Source organism: Ovis aries, chromosome 8 (assembly GCF_016772045.2).
Source record: "Ovis aries strain OAR_USU_Benz2616 breed Rambouillet chromosome 8, ARS-UI_Ramb_v3.0, whole genome shotgun sequence".
In the NCBI taxonomy this organism is placed as follows: Eukaryota; Metazoa; Chordata; class Mammalia; order Artiodactyla; family Bovidae; genus Ovis; species Ovis aries.
Genome location: NC_056061.1, coordinates 63,246,689 through 63,264,157, shown reverse-complemented (window position 1 = coordinate 63,264,157; position 17,469 = coordinate 63,246,689). Strand labels below are relative to the sequence as shown.

Sequence of the window (17,469 nt, the reverse complement as noted above, 5' to 3'; positions counted from 1 at the left end):
AGAGTGAGAGATACAAACATCTCGCCGAGAGTCATTTACGTCACTGAATCAACAAGCTCCAGTCCCTACAAATCTCTCGGAATCTGTTTTTTTAACTCATCAATACAAACAATTTCTCAAAGGCATACTCTGAAGTTAAAGCAGGAAATTTGGACCTAAATTGCCTGTAAGACACAATTACAAAAAGCAAGCACAGAACCACCCACACAGCAAAAATCCCACCTTCATTCAACTGAAGAAAGAAAATTTATGGTTGGACTGTTAACATGTTTTTTATGTTTCCTTCTAACACTTCCCTTTAGAGTCAAGTGCCATAAAATAAAGGCATCAACCACCTGTTATAATGGAAGGATGAGTGGCCATGGCTGGTTTTGCTCACATCCCAAAATATCACTCAAGCCCAACAACCCCTACCATCCCAGCCTGGGTAGGTTATGCACTTCTCTAACTGACCACATCATTTAAAGTGCTTTGAGGTCCAGGGCTATTAACAAGAAGAAGCTTTGTAATTGAAAGTTAATTGTAGGTCTTCCTTATCAAAGAGGTTAGAACATGAAAATCATTAGAATTGGCTTTATAGGCTGGCATATACACAGAAGGAGGTGCTTGTAAGTTAGGAATAGTGTTGTCATTTATACTATGCTAAAAGATGATGGGAATACTCTTTGTTTCCATAGCAATAGGGAAAAGGAATAAAAGGAGAAAAAAAAAGACTAGATCTTTGGGGCACCTTGATTTCTAATATGGATTTCAGCAACCCCACCACTCACAAGCACTGACTTACAGGCTACTTATTAGCTATTACACATGCCACTTTTTCCTGCCAACTGGTTTTTGTGGCCAGAAATGTCATTCTGCTCACCTGTTTAGAGGAAGCTGGATCCCAGGGAGCTGGAACAGTTCAGGTTGACTCCATGGCAAGTCCTTTTTCACTTAAATGATTCCCACTGATGCAAGGCAAGATTGATGGCTCCCTCCATATTTCCTTTCATGACTGGGAGGGATAAAGACTTCGCTAAGACTGAAAATGCTTAGACTAACTAAAGTATCTTAAGCATCCTATTCTTTTTTTCTCTGGTGCCGAACCAGCAAAAGATCAGGAGTCAAAACTTAACGTGTGTGCCTCTGCAAAGAGAAGTCAGCCACAGAATGGAGGAAAACCAGAAATCACCAAGAGAAGACCTCAAGATGAGTTCAAATCTGGAAGAAGCACAGATACTTGCAATTTACCTGGACTAACACAGAGGCCTCATCAGAAGCACCTGTCCTGCATTTAAGCTAAGGTCCTCCATTCAGTTAGCACGAGCTGAAGACAGGACCTGGAAATCCTACACTGGCAGCCTCTGATTCCACCTCTTGACAGTGGGAGGTAGCAAGGGGAGCCCAACACTTCTCCATGTCCTCAAAAAGGCAGAAACAACACCTTTGAGATTGAAACTGCCTGCCAAAACCCACTGATCCATTTGAAATCACACACAGTCCTTCCCAGTTGATATGGAGACACTTATTTCTTCAATTAAAAAACAAACAGAAAACTTGCACAACCTGTAGAAGTTGCTGCCGGGTTCAAAGCACAGAACTAAAGCCCTAAAATAGATAAAAGCAAGAGAAAAACAATTAAACCCTCACAAACAATAGGAAGCTATTACAGATGGTTCTTTCCAAACATGAATGCTAAGGAGCATGTTCCCACCCTCCATGAAAAATCAGTAGGTCCCTAAATCAAAACAAGGAGGAACCTGTCAGCATGTGGGCTAAAAGAAGTGTCTGGACCAGGCAGGCAAAATGAAGTCTCTAGAGCAGGGGCTCCCAACCTCTGGGATCTAATGCCTGATGATTCGAGGTACAGCTGATGCAATAATAATAGAATAAAGTGCACAATAAATGTAATGCACTTGAATCATCCCGAAACCATCCCCCCTCCCCCATCCATGGAAAAAATGTCTTTCATGAAACTGGCCCCTGGTGGGGAAAAGGCTGGGGGCCACTGCTCTACAGGGCTGGGCAGAGGCTTAGCCAGGGTGGGGATGGGAGGGAGTGGGGGACACATATAAGACAAATGGGAAGTAGGACTGTTAAATATTCTTTCTGGGAACTGCAACTGGCAGGAGAAAAGCAATTAGGCTGAGGTTGGCTCTGAAGAATCATGGAGAAGGTAAGCAAAATGGCAGCTGGGTCATGGCCGCAGTGATGTCTGGGATTGTCCCCCAAAAGCACTGAGAAATGCCAATAGGAGGTTTGCTGCCAATGGCTGCCTTTGAACGAGATTGCACGAGGATTCCCTTGATGGTTTTATCTCATCTGGACCAGTCCTGTCGTAAGTTACTTGGGCTCAAAGAAAGGGGAGATCCTGGACTGGAGAGGGATGGAGGTGGAGACTCTTTATTTCTTTAGAACAGAAATTTGACTCCAAGTCAAATTCACACTGGGGGTGGTTGTAGGGCAGGAAGAGTGCCTCATCCAGGTGGGCCAAGGACTCTTCATGGGAACCTAATGAGAGCTGAACCCCTTGTATATTCAGTGTCCTTTGACACAGACCATTAATCAGGTCATGATATTAATAACTACCCACAAACCCTCAACCTCAATCAAACAAGACATTAGACTAGCCAGGGCTTTGATTGAGAAGAGAGTAAGGGGTTTAAGACTATACTAGCTGAGGTCAACGGATAGGGTGTTGGATTTCTGGTCAACTCTTTGGGACCCATCCTTTTAGTCAATGAGATATTTGATATTCTACTGCTAAAGTACAGATTCTTCCAAATACTACAACACAGATTCTTCCAAATGCTATGTTTTCCAAGAACCTAGGTGATGAGGACAGGTTCACTGAGATGCACAATGCAGGGTCTAGAGAGGCATTTTCATCCTCTGAACATTTAGAGGGCACTGAACTAGGAGGTAAAAAGATGAAAATTTATGTATATGAACTCTGTGAAAAAAGGGTCTCAAACAGATCCCCTAAACAATTACCAGCCTGATTGATAAACGCCATGACAAATTCATGACAGAAACAGTGAAGGCGCAAAGGAAAGAAGGATCACTTTCACTAACCATAGGTCAGTCTTCAAGGATAAGTAGTAAGAGGAAGTGAGGAATACCGCATAAGACACACAGTGAACAATTTTGATGAGAAAAGCAGCTCAGAAAACATGTCCCTCATGTTTCAGTGTCCCATATAAAGGGGAGCATTGGATTGCTAACCATAGACTTTGGGACCTGCTCTCTTGGTCCTGGCATGCAAAAGGAAGAGGACTTGTAGCAAGTATGCTCTATTTCAGTGTAGGAGATAACTCCCAGAGGAGGAGGGGCAGAGACTGCGAAATGCCCTCAGTAAAACTCTAGTTTTATACCCTCTTGCATGTGTACATGACTAAGACCATGTTTAGGGTTCTTACTAAACATGGTGTTGGTCATGGAAGAGCTTGTTTCTCTGATGGTCAGATGCCAGCAGAGGGACTGAGCATTTCCAGCCAGCACTCAGAAGCAGAAGGACACTATAGGAGTCCATTGGAAAGGGAGGGACGTTCCTCAGGAACTTGCCAGCAGGTCAAGAAGGATATAGAAGAGCCAGTGATTGCAAATAACAAGGGTACTGAATGGTCCACAGAAATGACATAAGCCCTTTTCCTTTTAACACATAGGGTTAGGAAAAATATAAGTTCTTCAATATTTCAGAGAGAAAAACATCAGACAGATCTAGGTATCATCGTAACCAAGCCATTACAAAGACAGTAGGCATGAAAGGGAAAGACCAGTGTATCAACTTGCAACAAGTTAAACAGTACAGAAGTTGTGACCCCTCCAGGTGGCTGGTGATAGCCTCACAAAACACAGACGCCAGCCCTGAATATTCATAACAAAACCCAGAGCAGCCCTGAAAATTCCATAACTGATCAGGTTACTTTGGTTACATTACTTGATTCCTAAACCATGGTGGGAAAAGCAAGAGGTGTAGGGTGAGAGAAAGTAGAAAAAAGGAAAGAGAAAACATTCAATATTGTTAACTATTAAATAGTTCTTGATCAGTAGCTTCCAAGTCTCATTTCTTACTTGGCTGAAAAACCAGCAGCTAACAATGATGGAGTCAGTAACTGTTGGATGTAACTTGACTTGGGCAGAGATATTTTATCAAGTCTGTCAACTTGGAGGGAACATCCTAAGCTGCTTTTTGCCAGGCAAACAAGGCCGAGGAAAAGATAACCCCAGCCTGAGGAAGGCCTCTTCCTTGAGCATGGGCACACCACCACTGCCCACCGATTCACAGGTTTTATTCAACCCTGCAAAGACATGTAAGACCTGAGTTTGAGCAGAGAGAAAAGAGGGACTTCATGGTGGTTAAGAATCCAATTTCCAATGCAGGGGATGTGGGTTGAACCCCTGGTTGGGCAACTAAGCCCACATATGACTACTGAGCCCACTTTCTCTACAGCCCACTCACCACAACTATTCAACCTCAAGCCACAACAAAAAACATGGGCAGCGAAAAAAAGAATCTTAAAAAGGAGTGAGGGTTCAGGCTCCTCAAGGAGGAAGATAAGGATGCTTAAATCTCACCCCCAAGATCAAAAAGCAAGACTATGGGTAGGAAAGCGGAAAGATGTTCACGTGACTGTCTACTGACAAATTCAGGAAATACGCTACAGGGCGAATTCCCTGGCCCTTCCCCCATCCCTGACACTGAACTTCACTGAGTAGTCTACGTGATTCCCCACCCTGGTTGCTAAGGCTGCTCACTGTATCAACAATAAGACTGGGCATTTGTTCAGTGAACAAGCCTGGGGCAGAAATAAGCAATGCCTCTGACCACTCCATTCCATCTAAAACCTTTTTTCATAGGTTTCTCCTATACAGTGCCCTGGGCATGACCAAATCCAGTCACCAGAGTCACTAAAATCATTCACGTGACTTGTGGACTTCCATTTGCACAAGAAGTCCTCAAAGCAATCAACGGTAAAAGAAAAAAAAAATTTTTTTTTAAGATAATACAGCCTTAGTTCTTTCAAGGCATCAATTTTCTTCTGGTTTGAACTACCATTACTAATGTACAGAACAGTATTAGTAATTATCTACCAGAATGCTAACATGTTTAACTTGAAAGACAGTCAACGGCAAAAGAAAAAATAAGAAAAACGGCACGGCAAAAGCATTTGATATTTAATTTAGTCCTGATGGCTCGCTTCAAAACCTGAAATGAGACATTTTTGCAAATAACCATTTCTAGGTGATTTCATAACAGAAATGGAAACTGAATCTGAATACAAAATCAGAAGAATGCCAAGAAATAGTTTATGAATCTGGTTTCTTTCTCATATACTAAATATAACTGAAGAAAAAAATCATTAAAATAGAAGTAAAACTGAAGAAAAATAACATCCAAATTCTTACTTATAAGCAGACAATTACAGCACCTAAATTATAAAAATTTTTTTAGTTTATTGTGCTCAAACAAGTTAAACACAGTACTGGACAGAGTAAGAGCACTGTGGGTTTAAAAATGCCTGGAAGAAGAATCAAAGGATTAAAGGAAAACTGATTTACCATAGAGGGGGAAAGTCCATTATGGTGTTTGTTTCCCTGATATCAAATAGTCAAGCAGATTCTTTAATTCAATAGCTCATTTTTGTTTGATTATGGCTTATTCACATAGGCCTAAACAGGCTTTGAAAGGCTCCCAACTATTGCAAGTCATAGTCAAACTGAAACCTTCTGATAGGCATAAAATTCCATAGTCAATTTATACTTGCTGCCTCATAAGTGTTTTTTTCCCAGCTACATTTGTTTTCAGTCTCCTCTTGGAGAATATAAAACCTCTGAGAGTAACGCTTACATCCACTGTGTCTCATTCATACAGCTCAGTTCTCTGTACAAGGATGCTTGACTTTGCTGCACATCTGGAATACAAAAACACACATTCCTCTGTATACAGGATGATATCAACAGCTCTCTTATCATTCAGACAAACACTCTGAGTTATATTCTAATATTGGTGAAGACAGGTAAACACACACACACATATATATGTATTCATCTGTGGTTCCTCATCTGGCATCCTTCCCATCAATTTTGTGACTGCCTCTTATGGGTCGTATCCTCATTCATCAGAGGTTAGACAGAAGAAGCATGAACTACAATCCCACAGACTCCAGAAAGAAAAGAATAATCACAGAAAGCTAACCAAAATGATCATATGGGTCACAACCTTGTAAAGTTATAAGTCATGCTTTGCAGGGCCACACAAGGCAGACAGGTCACAGTGGAGGGTTCTGACAAAACATGGTCCACTGGAGAAGTGAATGGCTAACCACTCCAGTATTCTTGCTTTGAGAACCCCATGAACAGTATGAAAAGGCAAAAAATATGACATTGGAGGATGAGTCCCCCAGGTCAGTAAGTGTTCAATATGCTGCTTGGGAACAGTGGAGAAACAGTTCCAGAAAGAATAAAGAAGCTGGGCCAAAGCTGGAAACAACACTCAGTTGTGGATATGCCTGTTGATTTTTTTTTTCTTTTTGGAAGTCAACCCTGAATATTCATTGGAAGGACTGATGCTGAAACTGAAGCTCCAATACTTTGGCTACTTGTTGTGAAGACGTGACTCTCTGGAAAAGACCCTGATGCTGGGAAAGACTGAGGGCAAGAGAAGAAGGAGATGGCAGAGGATGAGATGGTTGGATGGCATCACCGACTCAGTGGACATGAATCTGAGCAAACCCTGGGGGATAGTGAAGGACAGGGAAGCCTGGTGTGCTGCCGTCCATGGGGTTGCAAAGTCAGAAATGACTTAGTGACTAAGCAACAACCTGTGGTCGTACAAGATGGCCAGCTGCCCCTGGGCTCAATACCACGGACAAGTGTAATACTCAGTGGCTAAGCAGGGGACCAAACACAGCCCATTAATAATGTATCTTCTCCAGCTCGTTTGGTTCCACATCCACCAAGAGGTAGAAAATGCCAGTAGTCTTTTGATGCCCACTGTACCAGGAGCCTCTTCCGGTATCATTGTCACTTTCTTCCTTCTAACACCCAAGGCAAACCTTTTATCACAGATCCACAACCACAGAAAGTTGCACCATAGCTTCAACAACCCCTTGGATAGAGAAACAACCTTTACAGCAGTGTCATCAAACATTTTTGCAAATTTTAAATACTATTTTTCACACATTTTAAGTTGACATTTAAATTTCTCAACCATCATTTTAATTCATTGCAAAGGCTGTAATTCTGGCATATTGGAATTAGTACAAATTAAAACATATCACTCAAAGGTATCCAATAAAATCCAAATACCACACCAATTTGCAAATCTTCACCCATCAAAAAATACATGAACAAACTCCTCTTTGCAAAAAGGCTGCACTGTTATCTCCTTGAACTTGTATTTCCATTTTACTCCCCACACAAAATTATCTCTCAATCTAATACATTTAACACTTGATTTTATGAATTTTCCTATTATATTTCCCTGCAACAAAAATGTATATAAAGTGATTCTTAAAAATTTCCTCTGGCTGTAAGACTTAAAAGTGTTCCATTTTCTTCTTTGAGCTATCATTACTAATGCACACAACTGATCCAAACAACATTAATAATTACTTATAAGAATGTTAATATAGTTAACATGGAAGTTAAAAATTTATTGGAAATGTATCTCTAAAGAAATGTACAGGATTTGTCTCTTTCTTCTCAACTAGTTCATATACTGATCAATGAACACTCTCTACTATTATATGATGAAACTGAATTATTACAATAATAATATAAATTCCATACCTTTTTTCCCACTTTTAAAGATGCAAGCACTAAGAAACCTTGCTTATATAAGTAAGAAAAGAATGAAGGAGATTCATCATCAAAAAAATCTTTTTTCTTTGTTATAATGAGATTAGGTCCTCTTCCAATTTCACTGAAAGCCAAGAAATGAAAACTAACCTGCAAACAGATGTGTGCCTTGGTCATTCTATTCATCCCCTTTACCAACACAGACACTAATATTTTCATAGTTCTCTGTAGGTGGGAAGAGGGTTTTGCATCCCAGGACAACACACAAGGGTCAGAGTCAGGATAGGGTGGAAGACAGCTCTGCTATGCTTTGTCAGGAGGGAGAAAGGTGACTGTAAGAGGTGAAATGGCAAAAGAGACACAGCAAAATCAATTCTGAAGCAAATAAGTTTAAGACAGGTTAACTATAGAAACTGGGAACCAAGAAATCATCTCCCTTCAACCATCTATGCCTTTCTATCTCCTGGAGATTTTTTACATTCCTTTGTGTGCATGCATACGCCAGCTGGAATACCCCTCCTCTGGCTAAGAATGTTGGTGCCAGACATTCTGTTTAGAAGAAAAGTATACGTGGTTTGATCAACGCATGAATTCCCTTATACATGAATTGACTAACACACGAATGTATCAGCCTATAGCAGGCACTACAGTAGAAGTAATACATTTTCTAAATAGACAGAAGCATAATTCTTTTTTCAATCTACTTGAAAAGAGAGAAAATATGTAATAAATCATAAGTGTCCTGACAATACAGAAAGTATACTAAAAAAACTTAGTTTTTAATAATTGCAAAGAAAAATCTAGAAACAATCCAAATGTTTAATAAGAAAATTACTAAATAATTTATGTCACAACAGCCATATAATAAAAGAATATGCACTATTTCAAGAACAGATATGGGCATTAGAAAACATTCTTCTATAGTGCTGACCAAAAAAACCAAGCAGGAAACAAACCTGTAAATAAAGCCTCATATTAATTTGTAAAAATATGTATGTGTGTTGGGGGGAAAGTGTTTAAGAGAATCTGTTAAATTTTTTTCAGTGGTTATTCTAGATTGGTGTAATTACGGGCAACTTTCGTATGCTCTTTCCAAATTTCCACAAAAGGCATGTATTTCTCTCACAATGATGGTGGTAGGGGGAGTGGAGAGAGTTGAGGAACTGGGGAAATAGATTCACTGTCTCAGGGCTGCTGCAGGTGGCCACAGAGTTTGTGAGATGATGTCCACCCAAGGGGCCAGTGAGAGCTTAAATCCACCCCATGTGGTGCAGGACTGCTTCCCCCCAAAGTGAAAGTCACTCCATCGTGTCTGATTCTTTGTGACCCCATGGACTATATAGTCCACAAAATTCTCCAGGCCAGAATCCTGGAGTTAGTAGCCGTTCCCTTCTCCAGTGGATCTTCCCAACCCAGGGATCAAACCCAGGCCTCCTGTAAGGCAGGCGGATTCTTTACCAGCTGAGCCACTAGAGAAGCCCAAAGTGGGCGCCATTTCCTAACTCATGGCAGGAGACTAATCCACAGTCTCCACATCCACAGTCCACATCCTCACTTAGGTTTTGGTCATTTCTCTCCTTGACCAATTTCATCCTTTCATCCAAGACTTCCACAGCTGGTTCCTTTGGAATACAGATTTCACTGACACTAAGACACTCATGAAACACCCGAGTTCATAGATGCAGAAAGGTCAACAGTCAGCAACTAAAATGCTATAAGCCAAAGAGGTTATCTGGGCTCGTCAAGAAAACATGGTGGGCCATTTTTCTTCTACTATATTCTACAACTCCAGTCTCCTTACCTCAGCAAGTGTGGAGGGATCTTGACAATGGTATCCACACCATCGAGGGTTTCTGCAAAAGGAAAATTACAAAGTTAAAAATAAATATGTGAGGAAGGCAATGGCACCCCACTCCAGTAATCTTGCCTGGAAAATCCCATGGATGGAGGAGCCTGGTAGGCTGCAGTCCATGGCATCACCAAGAGTCGGACAGGACTGAGCGACTTCACTTTCACTTTTCACTTTCATGCATTGGAGAAGGAAATGGCAACCCACTCCAGTATTCTTGCCTGGAGAATCCCAGGGATGGGGGAGCCTGATGGGCTGCCATCTATGGGGTCGCACAGAGTCAGACACAACTGAAGCGACTTAGCAGCAGCAGCAGCAGCAGGAATCTAAACTGTACATAAATCTCACTATTAGTTTCTTCCCCTCACCTGGAAATTCCTATAATTATAAATTAGTCAATTCTCAACTATGTGCACGCAAATCATCCACACTTAAAAATCCTTTGCCTTTTCTAGCTCACAAGACTTCCTCTCAGAGCTTAAAAATTAGGACACATTTCCCTTAGAGACAGAGCCAATTCCTAACCTGAAACAGAATGCCAATGTAATCTATTTACAACTGACTAAAAATGCTATATTCTTGCAATAACAATAGAGAAAGGAGAGCTATTTCCTTGAAAATACTGTTTTAATACCTTTAAATAATAACTTATACTTGAGAGACTTTCATGTTCACAAAGCACTTTATGTAACAGCTCGTCTCACATTTATGACACAGCAGGTGAAACTTTTCAAAAATCACACAGTATTGAAGAAATCTGATTGGAAGGCTCACACCCAAATCTCATTAACCTCACCTGGATGCTCAACACTTTACTATTACTATGGATATTCACACTCTTGAAGCCTCCAATTATAGTAATAATGAAACATTCACTATTCTCTTTCAAAATAAAAACTGTTCTATTTCAATAGATTTAACAATCCTGCACCCAATTCCAATGTGTATTTGTGGGATTGGGGGGTGGTAGGGGAGATGGTTCCCTCAACAAGCAATTCTCTGACACCAGCTGAGTGTCATACAATTTAACTTAACTCTGACACTATCTACCTGGAAAGAACGCAAGGCCCCACAGGCTGGGCTCAGTCCTGCAAGCCTGGAACACCCACTCCCCCTGCCACCTTCCCACCCTGCCACCTCCCCACCTTCAGATGCCAATCTCAAGTCCTGGTTGTCACCTGTGCTTCTGACCGACTGGCTATAAATTAAAGTTTCCAAAAACCCCCTCCTTGGGTTTAATTAACTTGCTAGAATGACTCACAGAACTCACAGGAACTTTTACTTACTAGATTACTGGTATGTTACAGAAGGATATGATCCAGGAATAGCCCAGTGGAAGAGATACACATGGCAAGGTATGGGGAAAGGGCAGAGAGATTCCATGCTTTCTCGGTGTCAACCAGGAAGCTCTCCAAACTCCATCCCTTTAGGTGTTACGGAGGCTTCATTACACAGGTACAACTGATCAGCCACTGATGTTTGATCTTCAGCTCCTCTCCTCTCCGTGGAGGTCAGGGGGAGTGGGACTGGAGAGGATGGTTTTGGCAACCAGCCCCCATCCTTAGATGTGGTCCAAAATTACTTCACTAACATAAAGAATGACATTTTTAGCTCTCTTCCTTTTGGGAAATGCCAAGGATTTTAGAAGCTCTGAACCAGAAACAGGGACCAAGACCAAATATATATTTCTTATCATAAATCACAACATCACACGCTCCAACTTGTCTCCACTTTTTCTGTTCAAACTCTTGCCTCCTCTCTTCACTGTTTGAGAGTCAACAAGCCCTGTCAGTCTAAATTACTTTTACTGGGGAAGGAGAAACGTCTCTTCCCACACAGCTAAGAGATCAGAGGGAACAGTGGGCACCAAATGTATCCCTGCAACTCCAGAGTAAGAACAGAAACCATGATGATAGGATCTGGGACTGCTGTGGTCCATGGGGCACAGCAGCAGGTTTGAGGAAGAGAGCAAAACAGAATGATGGTTGGACGAGTCAGTGGTGCAAGGGCCACAAGGCAAGGGAGCAAGTAGAAGGACTGAGGTCAGTTCTTGAGATGAGACAGGATCATAAAACAAAGCCCTGAGATGTAGGTACCGGGAGCAGCTCAAAGGCCAGGCAGGTGGGCACGGCCAATATCCAGGATAACTTGATGCTGCTTCCCAAGAAGAGGGTCTGACAGCGAACAACCAAACCACTACAGTTTTCCTCATCAGACAGGGGAGTTTATATTTAACTCAAGCTGTGCAACAGTGCCCAACCCTGCAAATGCTAACGAAGAGTGAGAGGAAAGGGCAAAGAGAAAGTCACAGAACAGCCATAATGAGCCCTCCCCGTTCCAGAAGAGAAGCGGTAGGACGTTGCATTGGAGGAAGAAGTGGGCTGGTGTCAGAGAAGGGGAAGCCCAGGGATCTAAACGTGGGTATCGCATTCTCAGAAACTGAACTGAAGTTGCGGCTCTGAAAATGTTCAACTCCAGGTGGGCTGGGAGTCAGAGAAGAGGGTTCATGGCTAATTCTTGTGAAACACACACTTTTAGGCTGGGGAGGAACTGAAGCTTCCCAGGTGGCTCAGTGATAAAGAATCTGCCTGCCAATGCAGAAGCCACAGGAAACGTGGGTTCAATCCCTGGGTTGGGAAGATCCTCTGGAGAAGGAAATGGCAACCCACTCCAGTATTCTTGCCTGGGAAGTTCCACGGATAGAGGAGCCTGGCAGGCTACACTCCATGGGGTCACAAAGAGTTGGACATGACTAAGCACACACCCATCCAGGGCTTCCCTGGTGGCTCAGAGGTTAAAGCGACTGCCTGCAATGTGGGAGACCTGGGTTTGATCCCTGGGTCGGGAAGATCCCCTGGAGAAGGAACTGGCAACCCACTCCAGTATTCTTGCCTGGAGAATCCCATGGACGGAGGAGCTTGGTGGACTATAGTCCATGGGGTCGCAAAGAGTCGGACACGAGTGTCTTCACTTTCTTTTCACTTTCACTTTCCTTTCCAAGCACACACCCACTATGGGAGCTGAAACTGCAAAGGAGACAGAAAAACTCAAGAGGCAGGTTCAAAACCGCTAGGGTGCAGGCATGAGGCCAAAATCAAGTAGATGCCCAGAGTGGCCAAGAGGACCTTTAAGAGGGATGTGAGAGTGGTCTGCTACACTCTGAGGTCTGAGTACCTTATTCTTCAATAGGTGGAAGGACAGAGGAGAAAGACTGGAGTGAGCCGAAGAGTGAGCAGGAAGGGAGGACATGGACACGAGCACTACATCCCCTTTTTAAGCAGTTTGGCTGTGAAGGCAGCACACACTGAGGCTGTAAGGAAGAGCGAGTGGAAAGACCAAAGGATGAGGTTACACAGACCAGCATTCTTCCCTAACTTGCTGTTCCAACTTCTGATTTTCTTTCTCTTCTCCATTTTCTAAATCAATTCAACAGGAGCCCCTGGTGTATGCAAAACACTCAAAGTTTCTAAAAGACGCATGATCCAGTTCTAACGATCTGCCCCTTCTGTTCCATCCTGGCCATTTCCAGCTCCCACACCTCCAGGACTGCCAGTCCTTGAAGGAGAATCTTCTCTCAGGCCCTCCACACAGTGGCCCAGTCCCTTTTTCTTTTTTCATTCCTTAGTCAGGCCACTTCCTCACTGACAAGAAAAGTATATAAACTAGATAGCTCAAAATAGAGAAAAAATACATATATATTCCTTGCCAGTTATTATGTAGCCATTAAGAAAATCAATTTTCAGAAACTGCTGAAGTTAAAATAAAAAATAACAATCCACTATATGTGGTAAAAAACCCTTTGCATAAGGGAAATATTTCAAAATATTATTAGTGTTTTCTATGGGTGATGAGATTATTTTCTTTATAGTGTTTGAGTATTTTTCAATATTCTGAAATGAGCATATATAACTTTTGTAACTAGAAAAAAAGATTAATATCACTTAAAACCCAAATAAGTCATTAACATGTTGGTTTATTTATGTATTGAACATGTGTCTCTCATATTATAGGCACAGAAGCCACAAACAAGCCTAAGTGACAGTCCCTATGCTAAGGAAGCTCTTGTCTACACTGTGGACATGTGTTGCTTTGGCTGACCACCATCCACTCACCTGCCTCTCAAGTTGCAAACCCTAATTTTGTTTTGAGGAAGCCATCTTTGGCTGACTCTGGGATTTCAGTGGGCCTTGTAGACAGCTAGCCTGTTTCATTCCTTAGCTAGAGGACTGGTTCAGGGATGCACACTCAACTCATCAACACCAAGGACTGGGCAGGAGAGACTGCAAGAGCTCCACTCCCTTAGGGTGATGCCATGATTGGCCAAGTGGGAAGTGACCTGTTCTCCTGTAATGGCCTAAATGTGGAGATGCACTCTCTCTCTCCTATGAGAGTTTTAGTGGGAGAGGACTCCTCTCCCCTGTTATGATCTAAATGTCTTTCTCCTATAATAGTCCAAGTGAGAGATGAGCTCTTTCTCGTGATATGGATGAAGTGTGAAGATGACCCCTCTCTCCCATGGTAGCTTTCATAAGAATGACTCTCTCCTGGGGTGGTCTAAATGTCATGGTGATCCCTCTCGCTTATAATGGCTGAAGTGTAAGATGACTGCTTTCTCTTGAGATACTCTAAGTATGGAAAAGACCCCCTTTTCCCATGATGGTCTAAGTGGGGGATGAACCCCTCTTTCCTGAGATGGTCTAAGTGTGCTGATTGATGAACTCAAAGCTTTGGAGACTCATGTTGAGTGTGTTTGTCATCCCAAAAGAGCAGAGTAAGATCTCTGTTACAGTATCTAATTCCTGAACCAAACTCAACCCACAGATAGCCTTCCAAGGGCTGTTTAGTTCATAGACTGAAACATTCTATTTTGCTTTAAGTATGCTTGAATTTTTTCGTTTTGTCTCCTGAATCCAAAATATTTCTCAATCATCCTGCCCCTAAAAGAGTAGCTGTGGCATAACCAACTATAATCCCCCAAAGCAGGCGCTCTAAGAGGATCCTGAGGGCACAGCTAAGAGCCCAGAGGAGCAACCGATTCACTTGCAGAGCTCAGGGAAGCCTTTGTATGTGAGCTGAGGCTTGGGAGTCTGGAAAGGTAAGCCGTGGCAGGACTAGCATGAGCCCAGGCCAAGGAAAATACAGCTCACAGAATGTACAAGAGAGGATATGGTTTAATGGGGACCGATGAACCCCTGCTGTGAGGGCGCCAGGAAAGAAGGCTGGGGCTAGATTCCAAAGAGCATTCTAAGGAATTCACACTTTACTCTAGAATAACAGTATGGGGATTGAGGAGTGAAAAGCATTTTATAGCAAAAAAATAAAAATCTGGAACAGTGGAAAATGGACTGGAGTGGGAAAGAGAACAGGAAGCCATACCTTCGTGTCTTTGTTTCTGCAGCATTCTCCCTCCAACATACCCTCCTAACAAGCTAATTACAGGGAGGAAGCATTTTATTCATTTTTCTCTTCCCACCGCTCAGTACAGAGGAGGTCTTAATAAATCTTTGCTACACAAGCAAAGAAAAGAAGAAACCCACAGCTTACCCATTCTTCAAGTCCAACTGACTTCAAAAGCCCACCAACTCATACCAGTACCCCCACCCCCAACCCCTGACCTCACATTCACTCCCTCTACTTTGATCTGTTTTCCTGGTTTACTCCTTCCAACCTGCACAATGAATGCTCCGCACCACTGTTATTTAACTGTTTCATGCACTCCCATCTCTTGCTGAGAACGGCCCCTGGGAAAAGAACCCCATTTACTCTTCCCATCAGGCTGAACTCCAGGCTCTGCTCACATTATCTAGCTGCCTCAGCTCCGGGCTTTTTCTTCAAGGACCTAAACTAGGTAACATTGCACTTTAACTTAACAAGATGTAGAGTATCAAAATCCAAACATTAGAAATGCTAGATTCCTCTCCTCTCCCATGCTATCTAAATCTGCTTAACTTACAGCAAAATAATAACAAGAACACGTAAGAGCCTGTCTAGAGTGCAGTCAGGACCTGCTAGATTATGTTACCCGAACATCTGTGACCTTTCATTTGAAGCCTTTGAGAATCTACCCCATCACTCGACTGAATGACAATGGCAATGCAAAAACAGTACTGTGGCTTTAAGAGCCTTGCTGCTCACTTGTGTATCTGGTCCATTTTTTCCCCCCTTCTAACAGTAAACAAATGGTCAAGTTCTGATTCTGCCTACAAGATAAACTTACTAGACAACATTCTAGAAAATTTTGTGATGACAGAGGTTAAAAAAAAAAAAAAGTGATGGTCTGTGCACACACACTCAAACATATGTGAATTCAGATCTTCTAAATACTAACCAAGATGCGTAGAACACCAACAGAATTCTCCATTTAGTAGAAAACCTGCTAACGGCCCTTCCCAGGCTGTACCACAGCAGAGTGTCATGACAAACACTGATAGCTTTTTGGTTGAGAGAGAAAGGTATTCAATTTTCTGTTTTGACTGGGTGGCAACTGAGGAATCATATCCAGGCTTGGGGAAGGCCAGGGGCCCACAGAGCTGCCCTGGTTTCTTCTTGGCCCTTCCTTTCCTCCCTCCTCAAGCATCACTATTACCCCCAAGTACGCTCCTGACCCCCCTGAATTTCCATCCAGACAATTTTGATGGCCCACATTCTTGCCTAATTGAATGTCTTGCGTTTTCTCCGAGGTTGAGTTCTACAATCCAAGTCTGACAATAAACACAAATTTGCTACCTGGAACTTATTTCAGTGCTTGCAGAGTTCACAAATCTAAAATCAAATCTGTCTGAAGGGCAGACAACAATGGAATTGCAAGAGGTAACGCCACCCCACCTGTATGTTATTTTCCATTTACAATAACCACGAAAGCTAATACTTAACAAGCTGGCCTCTATCAGGAAAAAGCAAATAAGCTGTTCCTTCCTGGTTACACTCGCCAAGGTACTTGAGACCGCGGTTGACGGTTCTACTTCCCTCTAGCCCACAGGCGCTTTGGAATCAGGCCGGTGTTTTCCCACCGGCTTGTGATCCGAACTCGGAGATGGGTGACCGTCGTCCGCCGTGCAGGGAACGTGAAGAAAGGGGCCGCCAGGAGGGGAGCTCGGCGGTTCCCCATTAAGGTTTGGGAGAAGATCAAGAGACCAGAAGGTAGGCGGATGGATGTACACGCCCGAATCCAAATTTGCACATCACCCATCAATTCGCCGAGGCAACTCTCGCAATCGCGCGAAAAAGCATCTGTCACAGCTGCTCAGCGAAAGCCCCCTGCCAGCACCCCGCAGAGGGGCCATCACAGCCCTCCCCGGCGCGGCCCTCCGGCGGCGGCGAACAGGACCCGCCGGCAGGTGCCCGGCGCCCCGCTCGGCGCGCTTACCCAGGGCCCAGGTGCAGCTCTCTTTGATGGCTTTGTACTTGCTCCCGGACGCCTCCTTCTGCAGCTTCCTTAGGATCTCTTCCATCTTGACCTCTGCCGCGGGCCAGCAGCCGACGGCTAGGGGAGCGCGCGCGAGGCCCGGCGGGGACGCCGCCGCCACCGCAGCCCGGCCCTGGGCGCCTGGGCGGCCGCTGCGCTCGCCCGGCTCCGGCCCGGCGCGGCGGCGGATGAATCACGCCCGCTCCATGCCGCCGCCGCGTCAGGCCCGGAGCCCCGCCCGCCGCCCCGCCCGCAGGGTCAGGTGCGCCCCGCACGCCGCGACGGAGACGGCGCCTGGGGCGCGGAGGCCGAGACCTGGGGCGGCCCCCGGGGCACAGAGGCTCGCGGAGCGCTGGTGACGGGTGTCCTGGGCCGGCTCGCCGGCGGGGCGTTGGCCGGGCTCGGCCCGAGGGAGCGTCTGGCGGCGGCGGGC

At 43.9% G+C, this 17,469-nt stretch overlaps 1 protein-coding gene across 2 annotated transcripts in view; it reads right to left on the bottom strand.

Moving 5' to 3' along the window:
* Positions 1 to 17,264, bottom strand: part of ARFGEF3 (ARFGEF family member 3) — a 181,457-nt gene extending 164,193 nt beyond the window's left edge. For both annotated transcript variants that reach the window (XM_027972495.3, XM_042253525.2), the window contains exons 1-2: positions 16,998 to 17,264; positions 9,584 to 9,635 (exon numbers count right to left, since the gene is read on the bottom strand). In XM_027972495.3, coding sequence (XP_027828296.1) covers positions 9,584 to 9,635; positions 16,998 to 17,082 — 137 coding nt within the window. In that variant the 5' untranslated portion in view covers positions 17,083 to 17,264. The remainder of the gene's footprint in view (positions 1 to 9,583; positions 9,636 to 16,997) is intronic.
* Between the last annotated feature and the right edge of the window lie 205 nt (positions 17,265 to 17,469).